This window comes from Rhinolophus ferrumequinum, chromosome 22 (genome assembly GCF_004115265.2).
Source record: "Rhinolophus ferrumequinum isolate MPI-CBG mRhiFer1 chromosome 22, mRhiFer1_v1.p, whole genome shotgun sequence".
Taxonomy (NCBI): domain Eukaryota; kingdom Metazoa; phylum Chordata; class Mammalia; order Chiroptera; family Rhinolophidae; genus Rhinolophus; species Rhinolophus ferrumequinum.
In genome coordinates this window covers 8,067,038-8,085,739 of record NC_046305.1, presented here as the reverse complement: position 1 = coordinate 8,085,739, position 18,702 = coordinate 8,067,038, and the positions used below count along the sequence as shown (strand labels likewise).

Below are 18,702 nucleotides of genomic sequence, written 5' to 3'. Positions count from 1 at the left end.
AAGACAGGCAGCCCGGGTGCTGCCACCTTTCTAATGACAGAGGAGGCAGTGGGCCCAGCAAAGACTGTGTCCTTCCATAGCAGGAGTCCATAGCAGGACTCCAGGGGTTCCTGCCCCCAGCCCCCACTGCCCCTCAGTCTGTGTGGGGGCCCCGGGCCACGTGGCATGGGATTTTTCCCCATTTCCTGGGCCCCCCACCGTCCTTCCAGCCCATTTCTCAGTTTGTTCCCCTCACTCAGTGTTATCTTATTCTAGGCGCCTGGTTTAGCCCAACGTCCCCACGTGAGGCCTGGGCATGCCCTCTGGCCACCAAGTCTTTTCCTCTTCTGGAGAACTCTTCCTTCCAAAGCCACCCTCCAGCTCAGATACCCTGTCTTATGAAGCCTTGTGAGGTTAAGTATCCCCGTGGGCAGAGAAGGACACTGAAGCTCAGAAAGTTTAAATAATTTTTCCAAAGTTACACACAACCCTATCAAACAGCAGAGCCCGGATTCACACCCAGGCTGTCCAGCTCCAGGGCCCATAGCACAGCGCCACCCAGGAGTGGAGTCTTGTTCCCGTGTGCCCGGGTCCTACCCATGTCCCTTCCTCTTACACTCGGGGACCGCTTGGCTGGCTGCTGTCTTTCCAAGGCCTGCCGCCAGCCCGACTCTCGTCCCTGTGCCCCGGCCCCAGCCCCTGCTTGAATCCCCTGATGCAGCCCCCTGACAGATGCCCCGCCAGCCTACCCAGGCACCTCCCTAGCTGTCTGCTGTCCCACGCCTCATGGCCGCAGAGGCCAGCTTGCCAGCCCCCTGTTGGCAGCTTCAGAAACCCGCCCCTATCACCACAGCAGAGGTTCACCTTTGCATACTGCCATCCACATCTGGTCTACCCTTCTGCTGACTAAACAGGTGTTCACAAACGCTGAGACACCTGGATGCACCCCCGGGACGGTGACTATCCGAGTCAGCTCCTGCTTTGCAGATACCTGGCCCACGAGTGGCCCGATCCCACAGGGTACTCCATCCTTGCACGTCTCCTCTCTTATGTATCAAGGTCACTGGACTGTAAAGAAAGGGAGCTCTCGCCCTGGCCTGGCACAGCTCGGGCTCGCATCCTCTAAGGGTGGGGGTCCAGCCGAGCGAGCAAAGGCCCTGGGGTTCCTTTACCTCGCAGCTCTGCACCTCCCGTATTCCTCTATAGCAAGTACTTCTCTCACAGCTGCACCCTGACGTGTGCATGTGTGCGCGCATGCGTTCTTCTACAAAGACCCTGCTCATTCTCCGTGGGCTCAGGTTAACCACACTGCATGAAGGAACGGCCTGCAGAAGGTCGGGGGAAAGAATAAAAACACAGGTAAGGACCCCGTAACGGCGGTCCCTGAAGCAGTTTCATTCCAGACACTCCTTCGGTTGGTTCTGTGTCAGCTCCAGCTCCACAGAGTGAAGGCGTGGGGGGCAGTGGGGTGAGTAGGACACTGAGGAAGTGGTCAGAGGGCGGCAGAAAGCACTTCCTTTCGCAGAAGGCCTTGTGGCAGTAGCTGCATGTCACGACCTCAACTCTCAGAAATTTCTTCTCCTGCCCGACAGCCCCTTTCTCTAGTTCACAGACACATATTTTCTGTTCTCCATTTCTTTCGCATCTTCCAGAACGTACATATTCCTTTCACTCCTGGAGCAAGATCCCTATGTTCACAGTCATGGGACTTAGAACTGAAATTAATCTTAGCACTCAGTCATCCGTTCATTCATTCATTCATTCATTCAGTCTGCATCTACCACGTGAACCTGTGTCAGGCATGACCCAGCCTTGGGTTTCAACAGAGTGTGGTCATCCAGTATAACTTTGTCATTGTCCAGTTGGAAATCTGAGATGAAAGACTTCCCCAAACTCTACTGAGTATCATGGCTGCAACATCTCATTTCCATTAACGAAAGATCTCAGAGCGATTAGATGCTGCATACATTAAATTCAGAGATTTCCTCTGCATGGGTGTCGTTCTCTTTCCCTCCCTCATGTCCTCCAAGTTTCAGGCATGTAGGGGGCATCTGTTCATGGCTGGTGGGCAGCTTCATGACACAAGGTCAGTGGACACTTGACAGTTGATTGAATGTGTCCCAGAAACTATGTGTAGTCCACGTGGGATCTGAAGATATCCACGACCTAGTGACATCTCTTGTCCTGAAAGAAGGATGGAACGTTATTGTCTCACACAGTCCTCTTCTTGAATCAAGCTGTTTTAATTCTTATGGTGCCGACGTTTTGCCGTCTACAAACATGGGGAAGGTGCAACACAGAATCCTGTGGTTTTTGAGTGTTCGCCAAAAATCAAGTACTTTAGAAAGGGAATGACTACTCTAGAGAAAGCATCTAGTATGAAACCTGAGACCCAGAAAACACTGAGTCCCTCAGGCTCACCCAGGTTGTGAGTGGCTGAGCCAGGGCCACCTCTGGTGTCTCAACGTCCGTCAAGGCCAGTGTGTCCCACAGCAGGCTCCAAATGCCTTGGAGATAGGGCTCAAACCACATGTCCTTGGGGTTCCATTCAGATCAATTTATGATGCTCTTTTGTTCCCAGATCATTGGTTTTAAAAACGTTATTTTGTTTCTTGATTATTTCTCTGGACTGGGAAAAAAAGAAAGTGATGGTATCTGATGGCTGTGCTCCACAAGAAAATATCCAACTTGCTAAAAAAAAAAAAAGAAAGAAAGAAAGAAAAAGAAAAAAAATATTAGCTCCTATATGGAACTGGGAGGGTAGTGAGGAGAGGGAGACCCCATTTTAGGAGCCCAGCCCTTACAGTTTAGATCAGGGGTGTCCAAACTGCGGCCCGTGGGCCAACTGCGGCCCAGGATTCATTGTTAATTGGCCCGCAGCAAATTCCAAAAATATATTTAGTTTACTTCAATAAACCAGGTGAGGCAATACGTACTTCACCTCGAGTGAGTGGCCCGGCTGTTTGTGCATTTTACTGCATATGGCCCTTGGTGAAAAACGTTGAAAAAAGTTTGGCCACCCCTGGTTTAGATGGAGAGAAATGAGTGTTGCTGTGTGAACACTCTTACACGGGAAAAGATGCAGAAATCCTCAGAGGGTCTACCTATGCTCACTGGGATGGAAACCGGTCCTGCATCTGCCCGTTTTTGGTAACAACAGTCCAGTTTTCTTTGAGGAACCACTTGTCCTCCCCCTCTGTTGATGTGGGTGATCGAAACTGGTGATACCTAGACATCCCCCTGCTCCAGGGATGGGCACAGGAAGACTCGGTCACTCAAGCCTGAGTCTCACAAGCCTCGGTGACTGGATTAGAGCTGGCCAAGCGCCCCGAGCTGTGCCATCACCGGGCAGTTCTGGGACCTGTGTGGGTCTACTGAGAAAGAAGTGCTCTTGGGCTGCCAGGCTTGTTGTAACACTGAGGGGAGGTCTGGACTGGTGGTCTCCGTGGGTGTGTCTGAAGACAGCGGCGCTGAGAGATGGGCAAGACGTACTTGGTGATATCATCTCACCGCCTGATTCTAGCGGGTCTTCATCTTGGAGATCTACCCCCACATTTTATAAATTGTGGAAGCCATCCAGTTGTCTTTCTTTCCTTTTTTTTTTTTTCCTTCTGTGAAGGCCTTTTTGAGTTGGGTTTCTGTCACTTGAAACCAAAAGAGACCTACTAAACCCACAACAAGGACACTGAGTGGATGCTGAAAGAGAATAAGAGTTTCAGTGACAGGGCGGTGACACTGTTCTGTCACTGGCCTGAATTCTGCCAACTCGTGAGATGAGGAAATGTCAACCCCACCCAAACGGGGGTGCTGAATCCAGTTAGGGTGCCCAAGTGGCAGAGCAGAGCTCCCCAAGAGGGAAGAGCTCATCCTGGGCTGACGTCTCGTCCTCCACCCACCTAACCTTCCAGTGCGATTCAGCTCGAGCATGTGAAACTGCTTTTGATGAGGTTTCGCCTCCTCTGACTCCCACAATGCTTTCCAGGTCCCCAGAATAATTTTTAATTGAGAGGCACCCAAAGGGTTTGAATTGGGGTTCATTGCCAGCCACGTCTGCTCTATCGCTAAGATCCAAGTGTCCTCCCTGTATAAGTGACACCCTGATCTCCAGGTCCTTCCTTCTCTGTGATCGCTGTCTGTCCGTCCCGGAGCACACCATCAGCCCTTCGTGATTTCAAAAAGCCTCAGCTCCTGAGTTTTAGTGGATGCCTTGATCTCTTGTTGCCTCTCCTGGTTGATTTCCAGGTAGTTATCAGCCCCTCCTCCCCATGTGGCTTTGGAGGAGGGGGCACATGGCAGGCTCAGGAGCCGCCGCAGAGCCAGGAGCTACCTTGTACCAAGCCCCACTGAGCCCTGGGCCCCACATAGCATTGTGGGCACACAGTAGAACACAAGGTACCCTTGTCCTCAAGGAATTTACCCAGCCGCCCAGGTGTGTGGCTCGCAGGCTGTACGATGGCTGTGAGAGTTAGGGGCAGTGAAGGCACAGCACGCCTTTCTGAACCTCATGCCATATCGTGGGCTCTACCAACCTGATCTGCGCATGATCGGAAGCACGTTGAGGTCTCCTGGCAACGCCCCTCCCTGCGTGTGACCCGTGCAGGCCGTCAGAGTCCAGGAGAGGGCCAGCGACAGGCGCGTGTTGCGGCGTCCTTGGGGTGTTCCGTGGACCCCTGAGCAGCCGCCTGTGTCTGAGCTCTGCGCTGCCGTCCCCAGCGGGGCAAAGGCAGCAGCCAGTCCTCGTGCTCGGGGCATCCAGAGCACGGACAGCCTGAAGCAGAGGGCATCACGGAGCAGTCACTGCACTGCACGGAGGGGGACACTCTGGAACCCTCCACATTACTGGGTGAAAAGGAGAGAAATCTATTAGGACTGAGAGGGGAGGAATGGCCCGAGTGGGAGCTGAGGAAATACTGTATGGAGGCCGATGAAGGTGAGATGGGGCTTGAAGAGGGATGTCCACCCATTTATTTGAACTTTATGTTTAAAAAAAAAAATGTTTGGGCCCATTCAACCGAAAAGCTCCCGTGAAGCACGTAACCAATTCAAGAGAAATTATCGACCTGATGTGTGACCTGGTTCCCATTGCTCGTCCAATCAGATTCCTCTAGGCACTGCTGCCAGCCTGGCTCAGCCTGTCCACTGGGCAGCGAGCTTTGCTGCAGCTGCAACCCAGCTGTCCCCTTGCACCACCAGCCCTGCTCTCACGAAATGAGGTACACACAGTGGTGCCCGCGGGTGGGCCGCCCCCACAGCCACCCTTCCAGGGCACCAGCTTCCTGGGCAGCCACCTGTCGCGCATGGCTGTTCCTCTCCTCACAAAGGGTTCAAGCCCGGTCACTTTCTTTTGGAACGGCTCTGACACAGCTTGAAAGTCAGGGTTTCCAGAGATGAGACAGATCAGAGGGCAATCTGCCCACAGCCCTCTGCGGTCTGGGCTCGAGAGCTCAGGCGTTCCAGAGTGCAGTGGAACATGTGGGTACTCCACACCCCAGCAACAGAAATTCAGCCCTCATCTTGTTCCATGGGGCGGCACCACACAGGCAGAGGGAGCCTTCGCCGTGGATCTTCTAGAAAACTGAGCCAGCCTCCAGGCACGCTGGCTGGGGTTCTCAGAATGTTCGACAAAGGCGGCTGTGACCACTGGAAACTCGGGCAGCAGGAGACAGACAGATGCACAGAGCACAGCAAGTCAGAGGTGCTGTAGGCGGGGCCGTGCAGGGGCAGCCTCCAGGGCCTGGTTCTGTGCCCCCCCACTCACCACGGTTTTCTCCGGTCTCAGTCGTCTTGTATCAGGCCTTCCTTCCTCATGTCACCTACCTACTCCGTCTACATAAATGAGTTTGCAACCTCTAGCCTGGGTTCAGGACGTCTGATTGAAAAACCCCCCCCGAGATGCAGTCGCCAAAATCACCCCCGAAGGAACCACGCTTCCCAATATTTATGTCCCCTCCCCGAGGAATCTGAGCTGGGCCTGTGTAACTACTAGAATGCAACGGAAGAGACACTGCCAGTTCATAAGAAACTAGTCATACATCTGACTACCTAGAGGCCTCCATGCTGTGAGGAAGCCCAAGCTAACAACGGGGGCGGGGGGTGCCATGTAGACAGAGAGATGCCCGGCAGCCATCCGCTCTGAGAGGCCAGACATGTGAAAGTCATCTTGGAATGTAGGCCAGCTGCCATCCAACCACAACCATATGCAGTCATATGAGAGACTCCAAGAGAGAACCATCCAGCTGAACCCATCCAATCCACAGAACCAAGATAAATAATGAATGCTTAAAGTCGCTATGTTTGGGGGCCTTCTATATGGCAACAGAGAACTAAAACACCTGCATCCTCACTTACTGCGAATGTGTCCTTGGGCACATTGTTTACCATCTTTAAGCCTGAAAGTCCTCGTCTTTAAAATACAGATAATAATAATAATACTGAATTCAGGGTTTTTTTAAAAAATTCAAAATAGATCATGAACGGAACGTACTTAGCCTGGAAGCTAGCACACCATAAGTGCTCAAAAAATGTAAATCATGGTTTTATTTTAGTTCTCATTACGTGGTTGTTGAAGCCTGTCTCGTGGGTAGCAGCTCTCAAAACCAGCCTGCTGGGGAGGGAGCAGAGGCAGGGAAGGCACTGACGGACAGGCAAGGTCAAGGACGGTGTCCACGGAGAAGGCTGTTCTCAGTGACACATGTGCCTTGTTCTCCCAAACACTGGAGTGCCAGGCAATGGCTACTTACCTCCACTTTGGTGTCTGTACCAAGGATTCAGAAAACTCCTATCAAGTCACAATTTATTGATTTAGAACTCACTCAAAAATACGTATGGATGCTGACTGTATGTCAGGCATTGTTCTGGGTCTGAGGACATAGCAGGGAACAAAACAGATAAAGACCCCTGCCCTCATGGAGCTTCCACTCTAGTGTTGGAGAAGACAGAAAACAAGTAAGATGGTGATAAGTATGATGGAAAAAAAGAAATAAAGGTAATAATGAGTGTGAGGTGGAGAAAACTGGGTTATAATTGTAAGTAACTAGGTCAGGAAGGGCCTCCCTGAGCATGGCGGGAAGTGGAAGAGGTATCTGGGCTGGGGAGGGACATCAAACAGAAAGGTCCAAACGCAGAACTGAGCTGGAGTCTCATATTGTTCCATCTACCGATTATCAATCACACTGATGGGTAAATAACGTCATCTCCCAATGACTCTGACAGGCAAACGTTATTATATGCTATCCTTAGTTTATTCAGTCACTTTACCCTATTGTACTATATTTCTCTTTAAGCTACTTCAACTCCTTTTGGAAATAAGACAGGACTATGTATTAGTTAAGTTAGGTTAACTAACAAACAATGCCAAAATCTCACTAGCATAACAATAGTGCATTTCTTGTTCACACAAAGTCCACAGTGGCTGGTACCTGGCCACCTAAGGTATCACCATGTACACTGCCAACCTGCAGCCAGGAGAAGGAGAGATGGAAAATTGGTACAAGCTCTTAAATGCTTCTACTACAAGGGACACAAGTCATCACCTCTCCTCATATTTCATTGGCCAGAGCAGGCCATGTGTAGGTGTGAGTGTGTGTGTGTGTGTGTGTGTGTGTGTATTCATCCTAATGTATAGAAGTAAGACGCACAGCTCCCCCCTTCCTGTGGCCTTTCTTTTAATCGTCATACTTGTTTGCACCACGCTTCTGTGGTCATGCATAAAACCTCCTGCTTCTGTACAGGCACCATTTGTAAGCCCGTGCACAAACACAGGCTTCTACAGAGGGTGTCTTCCCATTTCTTCTTCATTAGCATAATCTGTGATTATTACCAGAACTTTGAAAGTAAGAGGAAATGGATACTGATGAATAGTTTAATGTCTACCACAGATGGCTAGACGGAGCGCTAGAAATAATGACAGATGGCAAATGATTGATAGAAAATAGATGATAGATCATAGATGATAGATGATATAGATAATGTAGATAAAAGAAAGGGAAACTGAGACTTAGAAATAGTGAATAATTAGCCCAAGGTGGAACAGTTTTAAGGAGCCAAGTCAAGGTCAAAAGTGAGATCCGTTGGTTTCAAGTTGGTCTCAGTGCCAGGGCACGCGCCATCTAGGGTGCTGGGCACAGTTTTCTGGTCCCAGGTCAGACGCTGGTAACTCCATGTGCCTCTGTGACTGGAGGTTAAGTTTATCTCTGACTTTTGTCTTCACGAAGCACAATTTGAGGACGTCTGCACTTCTTTTCCAGCAATTTTAGAAACTCGCGTTATTCAGCTACCACAACAGAGGACCTGAGTCAGCTGAGCAACACCGGTGTTCCAGAAGAACACAGTTTGAGAATCACCATGAAGAACGCCTCACTCTGGGGTGTCTTCCAGTACCAGCAACCAACGCTCCCATTCTCCAGACACCAACTGGATGTTCAGCAATTCGCTTCAATTCTGACACTAACTTCCGGGACTTCCCAACAGCTTAGGCACCCCGTCCCATGGACTTCCCCCCGACTTCAGAGGGTGGCTCAAAGTCAGGCCTCCCCTACTTCTGACTGAGCAGCTACAGATCAGGGGTGCAAGCCTCCAGGCACCCTCCTCGCACCTCCACGTGTTTACCAACCCCAAAGCTCTCCAAGCTCCATTGTTTAGGGTTTTTAATGTAGGTTTCATGATACAGACAGAATGAAGTCAATCCTTGGTCATTCGGTGTTTGAATCAGTCTCTAGCCCCTCTCTGCCCTCCCCAGAGCGCCGGTGGAGGGCTGCAAGTTCCAACCCTGTAGTCATGTCTCGGTCTTTCTGGCCACCAGCCCCGCCCCCCAAACTCTGAAGCCAACTAGGAGCCCCCATCCACCAATCACCTCATTCAATTACAAAAGATACTCCTCACTCTGGAGATCCCACAGGTTTAGGAGCTGAGTGCTGGGAACCCAGGACGTGACCAAACATTTATCTGTATTAGTACGTCACATTCACCAGACTCAGACGCATCTCATTCCTGAATATCCGAAACCTGTCCCTTTGAGTGTGAAGACAATATGTAACTTTCAAGAAACAGAAACTAACCTAGAGAACATTATGTTAAGTGAAATAAGTCAGACAGAGAAAGATAAGTACCATATGATCTCACTTATTTGCGGAATCTAAAGAAAAGAATAAGTGAATGAACTAATCAGAAACAGTTTTGGAGACAAAGAGGAAAAACTGAGGGTTGCTAGATGGGCGGGGGGGGTGGGAGTAGGGGGGAGGGGGAGGGGATTGGAGGGCAGTCGGTGACCACAGGATGGCCACGGGGTTTGAAAATTAATCTGGGGAACGTAATTTAGTGGTTACCAGAGGGTAAAGGGGTTGGGGGGTGGGGGATGAGGGTAAGGGGGATCAAATGTATGGTGATGGAAGGGGAGCTGACTCTGGGTGGTGAACACACAATGTAATTTATAGATGATGTGATACAGAATTGCACACCTGAAATCTATGTAATTTTACTAACAATTGTCACCCCAATAAATTAAAAAAAAAAAAAAGAAACAGAAACTAGGAGTAGGAGACATCTGAAAGCAACAGATGTCCTCAGTATTTTAAAAATTGTCCAACTGAATTGATTCTGAATAGCAATACCTAGACAATTTCTGCAATGATTTTCAATAGGTGGTATGTGCATGTTTTCTATAGAATATTTTATACGTTGAGTTGCAAAGACCTGTACATGTATGTACGTATGATACAGATCTGAAATCCCTCTTCCATGAAGGCCTAAAAACTGGGAATTTCTCATAACTCACTTGGCTGTAAGCCCTAAATTGAATTCATTTGGTGACAATTTTTGACCTGACTCGCCATGAGGCAAGAGTATTTAGAGTCTTTTCCTACTAGCGTGACTATTTACATAACTGTGAAAAGGTGAATCATGATCAAATATTAGTTTGACCACAGAAAGCTGACCCATTTTGGGGGTGTTATACCATAGCCAGGCACGCACTCATTTCTTTGTAAGAAGAAAATATTTGACCCCGCAGATTTGAATCAGAAATTGTGACCTAGATTATTAACTTTCCTGCCAATGAAATTGTCCAGGTCTTTTGCCCAATCAACAAGTGTGAGAGCCAGAAATCTCCCCTTATAAGAGGTTTGTTTTCTTACCTCCCCAGGTGGAGACAAGATGTGGCTACTCTGCCACTCTCTGTCATCAGTGAACTTCCACTTGTCACAGATGTCTTCTTCTAGAAACAAAAAAAAGAGGTCCTTGTAGTTCGATGTTGCATTTTTGCAAGCTTGGCCTCGTGCACAACTCCCCCCTTCTTGCGGCCTTTCTTTTAATCGTCATACTTGTTTGCACCACGCTTCTGCGGTCATGCATAAAACCTCCTGCTTCTGTACGGGCCTCATTTGTATCTAAGCCGTGCACAAACACAGGCCTCTATCGAGGGTGTCTTCCCATTTCTTCCTCATTAGCATAATTTGTGATTATTACCAGAACTTTGAAAATAGCCTGATGAAAAGGGTTCTGATGTGATTTTTCCCGGGTCCTTCAGATCCCACTTCAAGGGAGATGTGACTAACCATCAAAGGGAGGTTTCACCATTTTTTCCCTCCCACCACTAAATCCCCTCCCACCCACTCCCCCCACAAAAAGGAAAAAAAGGAAGGATTCAAAGCACAATTGTACAAAACATGGGAGTTTTAAACCTGCTTGCGAGTGAGAACCCTTTGCAAACTTGATGAAAGTCAAGACCCCTAGACAAGTAACAATAACTCAAAATTTGCATAGAATTCCAGCTTTCTCAGAGACCCTCTGCCAAACTCAGATGAAGAAGGTGCATTTTAGGCCAGTGACCCCCAGAGAGGAGGGGCCCTGGCAGGTCCATCGGATGGGATCCATGGGCGGGGACGATCTACACCACACTGGCCCCTACTCTGAGACACACCTGGCACACGATCTGAGAAGCAAAACTCTTGAATAACGAGCAGCAGAGATCAGACGTGGCCTCAGTCTCCAGTTACTCAAGAGAAATTATTCCCCCGGGTAGCTTACCTCTTTGATGTGAAGTCTTGTTTTCTGTAAGGGAGAGTCATTGTTTTGCTGACATAAATACCTATGAGGGTCGATCTTTTCCTTGACTCAGTCTTCTGAACTCAGTCTCCCGGGTCATTTGTGTCTTTAGCTTCTTCCAGGCTGATTACTATTTAAAAACTATGTTTTACTCTTATACTTCCTTTGGAGTTGTTTTTTTTTTTTTTTTTGGAGTTGTTTTTTGTTGTTATTTTTATTTATTTATTTTTTTTAATGTCCTCTGTGGAGAAAGGCAATGAAGAAAATGAGGAAGTGATTCATCTTTCCCACTCTTTGCTTAAAAAGGATGAGATGTCCCTATGGTGCTCATAGATTTTAGAAACAGAAGTTGATTAGCCCAGGATAGAACCAATGAGGACCCGCAGGGATCTACAATGACAGCCAAGCCATCGTCTCAAACACAAGCCTACGGTCACAATGAGACTAGACAGGAGTTTGGAGGTCCCACACCTACTAATGAATCTCCATGAGCAGAAAGCTTGTGATGGCGGTTCAGTAATGGCATCTTCATATGACGAGAGAAAGCCAGGAGGAGAGAGAAGAAGAATCTGATGGCCTTGATCCTGGGAAGGAGATTAAAATCCATCTGGTCAACGGCCAGCTCTGGCTATGAAGCGCACTGCACTTTATGCCTCTGGGCTTTGTAGGGCTTTCTCTGGATGAAATGCCCTCATGATGCCCACTTCTAAGCCCTACCCTTCCCGACACTGCCCGTCACCACTGCTTCCACTGCCTGGTAAACTCCTTCTTGTTCTTCAAGACACAGCTCAACACTCTGCTCTGCGCAGGCAGAGCGACACGTTCCTTTGTCCTATAGTTTTTCACCCTACCACTCCTGGAGAATTTAAACACAGGACCTCACTGTTTTGTCAGGAGGGATAGACAGCCATATAAGCAAATGGTTGTCATGGTAACATCACGATTCAATGTTAGAATAGAGGCACGTGTGGAGCGATGAAGAAGCTTCGAACACATTTCTTTAAATGTGTATCTAGACAGTCTTTGTCTGAAAGTGATGGTTTTTTTTTCCTTGGAAGATACACAGACACGCACAAGCATCTGTGTAATCTTTTCTTCTCAGGCCACCACAAAGAATGCAGGACAAGGCTTGACACAGCCAATAGCAGCACCTGGCTGGGCCTGTTGTCCACCCCCCGCACCCCCCAAAGGCTGTTTATGTTGGGAGAATGTGCTAGTGGACTAGAAGATTTGAAAGACCTAGATTGTGCACTCAGGAAAAGTTTTGAAATGGGTTAGACAATAAAAGATCTGTCAGACCCCTTTTGAACTCAGGCTAATACATCAGTTGCTAACAGTTCCTAGATTCCACAGAGAAAGAGCCCTAAGATCTATAAAACACAGGATGAAAAATCAGATTACAGATTTGGGGAAAACTAGTTCACCTCATCACCAGTGGGAGTCTGTGCGCCTGTAATTCCTCTTAGAGGGGGTATGAAATATATTAGCAACGAATGTTCCTCTGTGGAAATCTCGAGAACAAATCATTTCCTTCAATTTCAGGTCTAGGTTGTTTTTTGGTTGTGGCTCCTCTTTCATGAATATTGTAGAATGGAAATACAAAGCCACAGCCACCCGTTCAAAGATTAACTGATAATTTATTGGTCATAAATACCAGTCTATGAATCAGTTCAGTCACCACAGGACTGACTAAAGGTGAGCTCCTTGGCTCCAGGCTCAGGTAACAAAGGCTCCTGATAAGAAAGGCTTACGAACAACCTTCAAATAGCCAGCAGAGATGGCTCTTACTGCAGGGAAAAGAACACACACTCTGAAATGCCCAGTTTTATTTACCTGACGTAACTATTCCTAGGCCAACAGCCATGTGCCACAGCTGGAATAGGCACTATGGCCCTGTGGTCACTATTGCAGGCATTTGAGTGACGTCGATGCTATGCTCTGGGGTAGACTGCCCCCCCCACCATTAGTGCTCATCAAGCTCGGGTGGGGCTCTTGCTACACGTGTGCAGGGTGTTCTGGGGGTGTTGGGGGAGATCAGAGACGCTTGGGGGGAAGGAGAGCCACAACTTCCGCTCTGCTGTGCTCGTCATGATTTTGAAGTACGGCCTCTTTGATGGTCATTAGCATCTCACGCTCCCTTAAATCAATATTCTTTTTCATGTGGGGATTTTGAGTCATTTTTGTACTTCCTCTTTTAAAGTTCCATAAACCCCAATAAATAAGAATTGTGATTGCCTGCTGTTGGGGACAGAAGACTTTTCTTTACCACTGATGCGAACGAAGGCCGTTCATTTCTCCTCACTGCTGCCTGATTCTTAGAACTGGACTCTGCCGACTTCTTCAAGTTAAGGGCGGCGGTGGTCCCGGCCTCATGGATAGTGCTCATAAAATATTCACTTCACCTCACTGAACGAAACGCCTTTGGGAAGGACTCATATATGTATTTTATCCGGTAGTTACACACTACAGGTATTCTTTCTACGTCCATGAGACAGAGCACCTCCCAGAAAAGAGCTGGACTTGAGCAGATGTGAAGCGAGGATACTGCGTTGCATTCTGGGAGGTAGAGCCCCTACACTTGACGTAGGGAAGAGCAAAGACAGGAAAACTCCACTAGAAGTGCGTGATGGAATCAAACATCATAGCCTCCCCTGGGTCAGACTTAGGCAGTGTGACAAGGAAAGATACTAGTTGGAGGAAAACATTATGCGTAAGAGTACTGGGGCAAGAAAATACCCAGGCCTAAACGTGATTGCGTCACCACTTTTAATGGACAAAAAAGAAGGGCCTAAAACAATATAAACACCCAGACTGTTAAAAGTGCTGACTCTGAATGTATCTTCTTACACAAATGAGTTAAGAAGAGTGTCTTATACTCTGCAGAGGAAGGGAAAGAAAAAGCATCCTGAAGATACAGACACAAAATTTGTCTTGGAAAATTATGACTGAAAACGATGCTTCAGGAAACTGTGAAACAGATCTTCGCATCCCTATAGAAGACACAGGCTGACAGACAGATAGATGTATAACAGAAGAATTTTAAAGACTCTTTGGCAGAGACAGTGACCTATGTTCACACACTCCCTCCTTCTTGGGTACGCAGAACTTTATTTCCCAGCTTCCCTTGCAGTTGGGCTGGGACAATGTCACTAAGCTTACATTGGAATGTGAATGTAAATAACGAGTCATTCTGAGGTAGTTAAGACCAAGTGTGCCTTCTCCATACTTTCTTCCCCTATTGCATCAACCTTTGAGACACTGTGTTCCAAGTATCACTGTCTTAAGATTGAGAAGGGCCCACCACCCTGCGTTGGACTTTCCACAAGTGAGGAACAGATTTCATTGTGTTAATCCACTGAGATTAGAGTTGATTTGTTATTGAAAGATAGCCCAACCCAATCTGACCAATACAGAACCCAAAACAGAACTATAGATTTAAAAATCACGTTGATTTATCGAAGGATGAATCAAGGATGACTTCACATTAGACAATCTATCAGAATAATTACATAAGAGAGAATTTTAAAAATTGCTAACTGGATGTTCACAAGCATCTGATAAAATCCAAATTCTATGCCAACTGAAGAAAAAAATTTAGTAAAGGCATTAAGATAAATATCCCTCTCGAACGAATAGCCATTTCTCTTAATGGGGCACTAAGGGCCGGCTTGAATCTGTAAGTGGAAATCGAAGTGAGTACAGTCCCGGTGCCGCGACCTGGCCTGCTGTGACTTGTGGATGGTGTGCAGTAGGCAGGAAGCTGGATCTAACCAGGGTTGTGCTTTTGCCCAGCAGGTACATCAAAGCAAGAGAGAGGCAAGAAAGCTGAAAGTGTATGTAAAGGAGTGATTCTAAGGACTGACCATGGAATCCAAGCTAGGGCTGATACTAGCATCATGGTCATGTAGGTAAATGTCCCGATTCTTCGAAAACACACGCTTAAGTACTCAGAGCTAAAGGGTCATACGTCTCAACTAACTTTCAAATGATCCACCTGAAAAATGTGTAGAGTAGCTGTGTGTGTGATGTTAACTGTTGAATCTGGGAAGACGTACATGGTATTCAATTCAACTTTTTGGTGGATTTGAGATTTTTCAAATTAAGAAGTTGGGGGGAAAGCATGAGGTTTTTAATAACTTTATTTTATGAAACGTAGAGTTTCTTTATTCTACTGAATATGAGTAACTTTATTCTATGAAACGTAGGGCTCAGTATTTCTATATGGACGTTATTTAATATACTGTGAGGTTAATTAGATGTGTTCAGGTGAACAAATATAAGTTTCTGTTTCATATTCATGCCTACAAGTTGATGTATCTGAATTGGGGGTAGATCTAAAACTGGAAAATCAGTAAGTGGCAAAATAAGCACACTAATTGGAGATAAGGAGTTGGACACAGTAGCTGGTGGGGAGCAGGAAATCCCTGGTGGTGGGGGTGGGGGTGTAGCGGCAGAGAACAGAAAACTGCTTTTCTGTATAAGCCTTATAAAGCTATTTAATTCTTCAAATTATATGTACGTGTAACTCAATATTTTAAAAAGTCCAATACAAAGAACTGTTTGACTTGTATTCTTTCTCCTGGTGAATCCCTCTTTCTTCACAGTGTTTTAATTCTTTACCATTCGAAGAATGAGGAGGTAGGCTATTGAACACTGAACGCCGTTTATATATACATGCAGCTCTGCTGCATACCACGCACAAATCTACTATCGGCAAGAATTTTCACTTCTTCTCTTTAGGTAGGTATAACATCAGAGAGGAAAAACAAAACCCAAGTTGTAAAGTGTTTCCATATTAGACATGGAAAAAATTAAAAATGAGAAATCTTAAAGATGGCACCTAACGAGAGAAAAAGCACATACGTGTATTCTCTCCAGTAAACAGAAATTCAGAACACTCATTTTAGCGTTTGAAATGGTGAAATTATGATCGTAATGGGAACAGTATGTGTGAAAGTTCAATCAGTTTGTAGTTGGGTGCAATGTGATAATTACGTAACAAGGCACTGCTGAATTTAGTTTTTAAAGTGGCAAAAACTTAAATCTATGTTCAGAACAACAAAACTGTAAGTTCTCCTTCAAAGAACAGAAGAGCCAGTAATTAAAAGACAAGTGTTCAGATTTATTTGGAAATTCACAGTTTCTAATGGCACTACAGCTCCGTAGCTACAGTGAAAAGTCACCTTCCCACGACACGGGGTGCTGCCACGGGGTGACTTCCCGCCCCGCCTGCACTCTGGACCGCTTCTCAGTGGGTTTCTATACAATCAGGCCTCTTGCTCTGAATGGCTAATTGTACAGACTGGAAAAAAATGTAAATCACCTAGAACATACTGTCAACCTAAAGCAGCAACTTAAACAAACAAAAAAGGCTTTAAATAAGTCACATTACAAACAATACCCCCAGAAAGGTATTAGAGAAGTCTAAAAATAGTTATTACTAAAAGTGCTCAATAAGTTAAGTCTTACAACACAAAATGGTCAATCCTCTCCCTTTCAGAAAGAAATTTTCCACTTTCACTCATTACTGTACAAACACATACTAACAAATCATTTTACTCAAAGACAGTCGCTGCCAATTAAAGGGAAAAAAGGACAAAATGAAGACAGACACATGGACCTCACACATGGATACCTCTGCACGTTTGCAGCCACTACAAAGCAAGCAAACATCAAGGACTATACAATCCCTTTCGACTTGACCGATGGACAAGGCTTGACGCTCACTGCTGGTTCCGTGCACGTGTCCACACGCTTTGATTCCGTCACGTGAGGCCTGCACTCATCTGACAAACCTTCACATTTTCTATATGTAGTAATGGAAACGCTGGAGAATTACTGCTTATTGCAGATGTTCAAAATGTAATGTAGATAAAGAAAACCTGTACAAGTGGTTAAATGTGTTTAAAAGGTGAATTTATAAAACAGTTATCTGCAAATATCAGTCATATGTAAGAAAAGATCTTGTGGTTGTGTTTTCCTCATTGAATTAATAACTGAAAAAAAGCTAGTGTGAATAAGTTAAAAGAAAATAACATTATCACCATTTACCTAAAAGAACAGACTTAAAAATTCCAGCAAGCATTTGTTTCAAGTGAGTTGGCTAACCAGGTCTTGCTGACAGGTCTTCAGGATCTTTCCACTGTCTGACCCCACTGCTGAACTTCAGGTGCAGATAACCTTAAAGCCTTGTAGTGTTTGCGGCTTCAGAAAACTAACAAAGTTATAAAAAATAAAAAATAAAAATCAAATGACAGAAAAAATTCCCCCTCCTCTTCCAGTGGCATTATAAATAGACAAAAGGCACATAAATATGGGAAGGTGCGAGAAATAGGAACAAAGCTAAAGGAAAAGGTTTAGGCTTCCGTTCCTATCCCACCCAAGGACTGGGCTTCCACATTACTTTTGCCCCAGTAATTAATCTGTGAAAAAACATCTGTATAAAACGTTTACCGGTGTCCTTGCAAGAACTGATCAGCCTTGTAGAACTGCAGCTTGTTAACCAAGATTGACACAATCCCACCTACTTTTTAAAAAGGCAGAAATCATAATTTCTGAATACTTTTCCCGTTACTATTTTCTCCCCCCACCCCCACAAACCCTTCAAATACCACAGACTGTTCTTCAAAGAACAACAATAAAGTCTCCAGTATGAAAAGTTCGATTAATTCTAGGTATGTCCCGAGACTGCTGTAACACCTAATGTTCCCACGGTGATCTCTTTGTTTCCTTTCATGATGTCATGCAGGCTCGGCAATGACCCTGACTTAGTCTGTATCAGAGCTTTTATCAACTTTCCTTGGTCTTGGACTTTAGAGCGCCTTCGTTTTAAAGCCCTCTTCTCAGTCTTTGTCTTTTGGGTCTGTCCGTTGCACAGACTTGTGCAAGCTGAAATGCCACAAAAATAGGACTCTTCTGACTGTGACGAAGTTTCCGAGCTTCCTTCAGATGGAGGACCCTTATAAGATGAGTGATAAACGCCTCCCATATTAGAAAAATCTCTCTGGTTCGTAAAGGGCTTCCTTCCTTTTATGTCTCCATTGGCTATAGGGTGCAATGGATCTGCTGGCTTTACGGTCTCAATTTTTTCTGTTTTGTACTTGCAGCGTTTCTTCTATAACGTGAGTAAAAGAAGGGGTAGGAATTAGAGCTCCAGTAGCTAGTTACCAAATCAAACATCTAGAGAGCTGAGCTAATGGAGGATAGTGCCACCTCCTGGTGAAAAGTAAAGCGTGTCATGAACAGCAAAACACACCATTACGTTCTGTACAGACATCAATCATCATGACCTTCTTACCGTGTTTCCCTGAAAATAAGACCCAGCCGGACCATCAGCACTAATGTGTCTTTTGGAGCAAAAATTAATATAAGACCCGGTCTTATTTTACTATAATGTAAGACCAGGTCTTATATAATATAATATATAACTATAGTTATAATATAATACAATGTAATATAATACCAGGTCTTATATTAATTTTTGCTCCAAAAGACACATTAGAGCTGATCATCTGGCTAGGTCTTATTTTTGGGGAAACAGAGTATTTAGTAACTACTACTCAATCAAAACTCTCACCTGCCACCTCTGAATGCAGACTTAGGGGGCACTAACCAACATCTGAGTATCTACTATCCTAGTTGTTTTCACGTATATCTTACTTACTAACCCTGAAAAGTGAGGAT

General features: G+C 45.9%; 1 protein-coding gene across 2 annotated transcripts in view; it reads right to left on the bottom strand.

Annotated features, from left to right (window-relative positions):
- Positions 1-16,123: 16,123 nt before the first annotated feature.
- Positions 16,124-18,702, bottom strand: part of SUCO (SUN domain containing ossification factor) — a 59,872-nt gene continuing 57,293 nt past the window's right edge. For both annotated transcript variants that reach the window (XM_033092760.1, XM_033092759.1), the window contains exon 24: positions 16,124-18,133. In XM_033092760.1, the coding sequence (XP_032948651.1) occupies positions 17,690-18,133 (444 nt within the window). In that variant the 3' untranslated portion in view covers positions 16,124-17,689. The remainder of the gene's footprint in view (positions 18,134-18,702) is intronic.